Consider the following 7,332-nt stretch of genomic DNA (forward strand, 5'->3'; position numbering starts at 1 on the left):
GCGAAAAAATACAGATATACAAAAATATATATATATATATATATATATATATATATATTAAGTAAACAAATATGTATTTTGTTTTCTTTTAAAAATGCCATATTTACAAAATTACAAAAAAAAAAATGATTTGAACAAGTACTTCTACTGAATGTATACTGAATGCTTGATATGTTGTCAGGGTCTCAGGTGGTTTAGTTTGTTCCTGGATTAACTGGATGGACATACAGAGTCCCAAGTTGCCAATAAAAGGACAATTTAACTGATACAGTCCCTCCTCCAAGTCCATCTAACCCCAGATGCCTTCCCAAATATTCAAATCATGGCTTTGGCTACATTTTAGAAAGAGAAATCCTCACAAGCACTCAGTAAGAAATGTAAACAAGTGAAAAAAACCTTTTGGATAGGCTTGTTGCTATGGAATTGTATGGCACCTCCTTGTATTGCTATGGCAACAGACAATGACTGCCTTTCAGTGTCAAATATTGTAATAGCATGTCATCCACAGAGGGCAAAATCACAGCGAGTATGCAAGACATTTCCACTTGATTCACACATAAAAAATGGTGCTCACTGTAACTTTAAGCTTGCTCCTCCAAAATATAACCACAGACTAACAAGTCAGATTGATTGTATTTATGCAACTGTCGAACAGAAGTCACACCAGAGGTTAACTGTTATTGGACACAAGACCAGCTCTAATCACTCTTCTCTCATTGATCAGCTGTTCTCTCAAAGTCGTCAATTGGATTCTGTGAAATGCTTAGTCTCTTACATAAGACAGCTGGAATAAGGACTTATGGATTTCATTTGCAGTTTTTAGTGAAAATATGTTACACAAAACAAGAAATTCTTAAGTGTTTTATTTCATATATATTTTTTACATTTATTGTTTTTTTTTATTATAGTAAAACATCTGCATTCAGTATTTTTTGGTAAATAAAATTTTACACTTAAAGAAATACATTGTATTTTGAGAAAAAAACATAAAAAATGTAAGGACTCCAGTCATATCAGTCTTCTAGAAAAAAACAAAAAAACAAAACAACAACAACTGTATTTCTACATGGCAATTAAGCCGGTAAACAACAACTGAATGCAGTCAAACAAGTTAAAATAAACATACATGACTAAGAAGGCAGACCGAACATAGTTTCCTTCATTTTCATTGTGTTTTGACCCTTGATCCTTTTCAGAGAGTTTTCTTAAACATGCTTTCTGCATATATTTGTTTACCATCTAATAAATGTACCTTTGCTCCCTCTAGAGGTTAAATAGATAATTACAAATTAGGCATATAATATCTTGTTTGTAAGCTTTCATGAAACAATGTATTATTTAGTGCTGTCAAACGATTAATTGCGATTAATCGCATCCAAAATAAAAGTTTTGTTTACATAATATATGTATGTGTACTGTGTATATAAATACACACACATGCATGTATATATTTCAGAAAAAATGTCATGTTCATATATTAAATATATTTATTTATAATATAAATTATATGAATATAAATATAGACATGTAAATATTTTCAAAATATATACTGTATGTGTGTGTATTTATATATACATAATAAATATACACAGAAAACACACATGTATATGCAAACAAAAACTTTTATATTGTATGCAATTAATCACGATTAATCGTTTGACAGAACTAGTATTATTATTACTTATTTTAAGGTAGCCTAACTGATAAACAAGGTAGAGGTAGTTAGTGAGCAGACACAGCAAAACTGGAAAATTACTACAGAGCTTAAAGGGGTCATATGACGTTGCTAAAAATAACATAATTTGCAGGGCTCGACGCTTACTTTTCTTTTTAGGAGCACTTGTGCTCGGCCGGAGTGACGAGACAAAAACAATAAAACCCATTACAAACGAGGCATTTGTTGCATCCAGTGGATACATAATTACTGATTATAATGGCTTATACTGTCTTTTTACGCATTGCGTATCGCGCTGCGTAAACATAAAACCATGTCTGGAGAAACAGAAAACAACAAGCACTACTCTACACTGCTCAAAACTCACGTTTTGAATCATCAGTGGCAAATTCTTTAAATATAAAAAACGTAAAGCGCCAGACTGTCCTTGCAAAGTTGGAACTACCCCACTTTATAGAAACAGACACCGGCATTGTAGGCTACTCTCACAGGAAACAGTCCTCATCCTCCGCAAAATGTGCTGCACACATCTGAATATTTGGGTTGAACTGTTCTGGAACAGTGTTGTAAATACAACTTAACCACTGATTTCTAGTTGTGTCCTCTTTTGGAAGACCAAACAAAGTAGTTTCGCTTTCACAACGAAACACACAGCGTCTTCACGGCGGCAACAACAACAATACTACAGCGAGAACCAAAGTTACGCCTTCTTTCTTTGCATGAACATTTGGGCGGCGTTATGCAAATCTTCCCAGATAGTGACATAGACATGTGGGGGCGTGTTAGAACGAGGCATTTTAGGAGGGCGTAGTTGACTCTTAACTTTTATAAAGAATATCTCTTTGGATTTGAGACTTTAGTCTTTGCAACTTTACAGATCTTCTTTATGCACCAAGAGCTTGTAACACTCCAAAGAGAAAGGAAAAATTGAAATTGCATCATATGACCCCTTTAAGGCAAGATTAAAAAAATGGGAAGCACACATTTCTTCAAAAGCCTTACTAAGGGCATTAGTAGTGTCCTATTAAAAAAATTAAAATTTACTGTAGGGCAATATAAAGTGACATATTGTGTGAACTCTGTGTTGTGTGCCTATAATTCAAATGAAAAACCATGAGCCATGATTGTTTGTTTGTTTATAACTTAGCACCATTTCAGCTTCATGGCAAGAGACTATAGAAAAAGTAAGCAAATAAATATTATACATAGGCTATATATACACTGGGTATCTAAACAAAAACAATATTTACATTGCTGTTTAACAATATTAATAAATAAAATCGAGTCCATTGAATATTAATCAAATTTAACTTGAACAAGACAATTATGACTTTTCACACTTAGCAAGAATCCACAACCTCTTTCCTAAATGCTCATAGTTCATTAATCTGTCTTGTTACTCCATCAGTTAGGCCTACATTTCTTTGTGACATACACTTTTGGACCAGATAACAAATTTTCCTAATGGGAGCTCTTGTAATCAGCTTGATTGTGGGTCAAATTGCACCTAATCACAGGTGGGTCAAGGTTGAGAGTTAAAATACAAGGGTTAAAAGCCACTTGTCGGATTAAAACGAGAGAGAGAGAAATAAATAAAAAATCCTTCTTACTTTCAGTAAGCCTGCCTGTCATAACATCAATTAACACACAAATCTAGCCTTACATGAAGGGAGGGGTTGATGTTTGGGAATAGACTAGTGTTAATAGATCAATGAGCGTTACAAAACGGATTGCGTGTATAACGAGCGTTACAGACACACGTTTACGCACAGCAGGCAACATGAACACGTGAAATGCTGTCTAAACCTGTCAGAAAAGTGAACGGATTCGATGAGAGAGAGAGTGATGTTCCCTTTAAAGCAGCTCTCAATGACTTGTGTATCGGTGCGTTGTCGCCATCTTCTGCCAGTTTTGTTTGTTACCGACCTCACCGGAGCATCACATCAGACCGCCGGTGGGCGAGTCCCGGGTGTGTCTGTCTGCCTGCCTGCGTCCAGGAGAGCACGCTAACAACACCGATTGGGGAGGGAAATAAAATGCTGGGGAATCGAAAGCCGTGACATCTTCACCACTAGACACTTGTTGTGTTTTTTTTTTTTTTTTTTGCTTTTGGAGGAGGACTGAAGCATGAAGAAACATCACAGCCCCGCGAAGGGACCACTGGAAGTCACCGTACCAGACACCGAGGCGACCATTGAACAACTCAACAAGCTGCTGTCCAACGGCAGCGGTTTCTACAGCCTCCCAGCACAACATTTCAACGAGGTCTTTCCCAGGATTTACATCGGCAATGCGTAAGTTCAGCGATCTTATGGAGACTTGCGTGCTTCTGATGGCAGGAAAACAATGACAGGAAGCTGCTTTCAAATGCTGGATAAATGTGTTGGTTGTGGTACAGGCTCTGTATAACGGATAGGTAAATAAACCCTTTCAGTGATTATTAACTGAATCTTTTACAGTGTTCAGGTGCAAAACAACAAACCTGTGAATGGAACATGCAGCTCTCCGCCTACGAGAACAATCACGAAGCCACGGGAGATTTTGCTAACGTTTAAACAGTGAGTCAGACTGCAAGAGAAGCTGGTTTTCTCCACGATCGTCCTCTATCGCTACCATCTCGCTATCTCGTGATCACTGGTTACAAAATCGCTTCAGTTCGACCTCAGTCACGTGTTTCTTTGTATTAAACCGTTACTATTACACATTAATGGCATATTTCATTCATATCATGCAACGATAAAACAACCTCAAGGGGGTTTAACTAGTAATTTGTATCTTTTACAGTGTTCAGGTGCAAAACAACAAACCTGTGAATGGAGCATGCAGCTCTCCGCCTACGAGAACAATCACGAAGCCACGGGAGATTTTGCTAACGTTTAAACAGTGAGTCAGTTTGAGTCAGACTGCAAGAGAAGCTGGTTTTCTCCACGATCGTCCTCTATCGCTACCATCTCGCTATCTCGTGATCACTGGTTACAAAATCGCTTCAGTTCGACCTCAGTCACGTGTTTCTTTGTATTAAACCGTTACTATTACACATTAATGGCATATTTCCTCTATCATGCAACGATAAAACAACCTCAAGGGGGTTTAACTAATAATTTGTTTTCACGATGCGCTGATTAAAATCCCTGTTGATTCAACAGCACCATTCTTGAAGTAGTTTATGACTTTTAAATCATGTGCTAAAAAATATGTATCTGTGTAATTGTGACAAGTCTGTTTGCATTTGCAGTTTTGAGCTAATCCAGAAGTCTATAAAGGCAGTCAGATTACATTAGCCTACTTATTTTCATATTTCAAAATTTACATCAGGTTCATTACATAGTTAGTGATTGTTCCTGGAATAGCCTACATTTTTAAAGTAACATGCACGGACATATTGCTTTTACATATAAATTGTTTTTGGTGCAGTAAACAAAGTATAATAATGTTTTTTTAATTTGAGTGGTATTGGTAGGAATTTGCGGGAAATTCAAGCATGCTGATGCGTTAAATTACATTAGCCTACTTATTTTCATATTTCAAAATTTACATCAGGTTCATTACATAGTTAGTGATTGTTCCTGGAATAGCCTACATTTTAAAGTAACATGCACGGACATATTGCTTTTACATATAAATTGTTTTTGGTGCAGTAAACAAAGTATAATAATGTTTTTTTAATTTGAGTGGTACTGGTAGGAATTTGCGGGAAATTCAAGCATGCTGATGCGTTATTATGTCACGTCTGTAGACATAAAGAAGTTGTAAATTATATTCCAGTTTTATATGTGCATCTGATTACAGATAGCATACCTGGGATTACACAATATTTGTATTTTAAAGAGAACAATAACGAGAGAACAAGTTCGAAGGAAGAATAATTTGTCTTTCTTTATATAAGAATTTCTTTATATGAATGGTATGACAATTAGAGATTAGACTGTACAGAAAGTGAAATCTACACACTAATTCACACTATACTCATAGTCACGCAATGCTGATGTTAACTAATAATTTGAGAAAAATATAATAATAATAATAATTTGCACGGTTTGATGTGATTTGAGCTAGGTGATTGTTAGATTTAATCACCATTGGTAGCGCGATTTATTGTAATGCTTTTTCTGTCAGTTGGTCAGAACAAAAGTGGCAGACTTGTTCAGATGACAATATCCGGTGTAAATGCTTATTTGGGTCATATATTCCAAGACGTAGGCTAGAATCTGTGATTCCAACATACTGTATCCACTCCGGTGCATTTACTGGCAGCCACACATTCACCTCAAAACATTAGATTAATCCACGCTGGAGCTGTGCTGATGCACAACCCATGCAAGGAAGATAATTGTGCAAATAACTGCAATTGCAGGTTTTCAAACAGAGATGGCAACAAAGACGCAAAACATACAGACTGCAGCTTTAAATAAGTAAAATCAGTATCTAATACATTATGGAACGTATTTTAAGAACTGTGTATAAATTAGAAAGTTTGGATTGAATTCTAAATCAAATGGCTGTTGAGTGCATCTAATCAAAATAATCGTTCAGAATTAAAACAAACTGCTTTAGAATCACTCCAGTGATTCTTAAATTCAAATCAGTTTGCTGTCAAAGATTCATATTCTGATAATTGTGCAAATAACTGCAATTGCAGGTTTTCAAACAGAGATGGTGACAAAGACGCAAAACGTACAGACTGCAGCTTTAAATAAGTAAAATCAGTATCTAATACATTATGGAACGTATTTTAAGAACTGTGTATAAATTAGAAAGTTTGGATCGAATTCTAAATCAAATGGCTGTTGAGTGCATCTAATCAAAATAATCGTTCAGAATTAAAACAAACTGCTTTAGAATCACTCCAGTGATTCTTAAATTCAAATCAGTTTGCTGTCAAAGATTCATATTCTCTCACTGCACTTAGGCTATACTAAAGGTGTGTTGCTCAGAGATGGTTTGCAAAAACCTGAGATAGATCTAAGATACTGAGAAACAAAATCAGTCATCATGACAACAGTATGATTAGTTCTCTAAAAAATTTGTTTCCCAGGTAGTTTGTGGCTAATATGAATGATAAAAAGGAGAAATATTTAAAGGGGTCATATGATGCGATTTCAAGTTTTCCTTTCTCTTTGGAGTGTTACAAGCTGATTGTGCATAGATAAGATCCCTGAAGTTGAAAAGACTAAAGTCTCAAAACCAAAGAGATATTCTTTATCAAAGTTAAGACTCTGCCACGCCCCCCTAAAACGGCTCGTTCTAACACGCCCCCACATATCTACCTTACTATGTGGTAATATTAGCATAATGCTGCCCAAATGTTCATGCAAAGAAAGAAGGCATGGTTTCAGTAACTGCAGTTAGTGTTGAAGCAGCCATGTCAGGGAGACGCTGTGTGTTTCTAGGCGAAAGCAAAAGCACTTTATTTGGCCTTCCGAAAGTAGATGCATTAAGATTACTTGCAACAGAACAGCAATGCATTTTATGGACGACCGTTTCATGAACCTAGGAGAGGAGGTCATTCTGACTTTGCTATGACAATCTGGAGCTTCTGAATCAGCTACTGTTTTGTTAAAAAACATACCTAATTTAAATTAGGCTTAGCTACTGTTTTGTTATTAGTTTAAGTATTTGCTATGGACTGTTCAAATGCGGAGTTTTGCGCATCGTGT

The 7,332-nt window shown here is 35.9% G+C and overlaps 1 protein-coding gene across 3 annotated transcripts in view; it reads left to right on the plus strand.

Annotated features, from left to right (window-relative positions):
• The first annotated feature begins 3,092 nt into the window (after positions 1-3,092).
• dusp3a (dual specificity phosphatase 3a) overlaps positions 3,093-7,332 on the plus strand; it is a 30,063-nt gene continuing 25,823 nt past the window's right edge. Inside the window, exons 1-2 of one of the 3 annotated variants that reach the window (XM_016234758.1) lie at positions 3,093-3,694; positions 3,787-3,969. In XM_016234758.1, coding sequence (XP_016090244.1) covers positions 3,803-3,969 — 167 coding nt within the window. In that variant the 5' untranslated portion in view covers positions 3,093-3,694; positions 3,787-3,802. Of the gene's footprint in view, positions 3,970-7,332 lie in introns of all 3 variants that reach the window. The other 2 variants (XM_016234757.1, XM_016234756.1) reach the window with 2 other exon arrangements.

Source organism: Sinocyclocheilus grahami, unplaced genomic scaffold (assembly GCF_001515645.1).
Source record: "Sinocyclocheilus grahami isolate Dianchi unplaced genomic scaffold, SAMN03320097.WGS_v1.1 scaffold457.1, whole genome shotgun sequence".
Taxonomy (NCBI): Eukaryota; Metazoa; Chordata; class Actinopteri; order Cypriniformes; family Cyprinidae; genus Sinocyclocheilus; species Sinocyclocheilus grahami.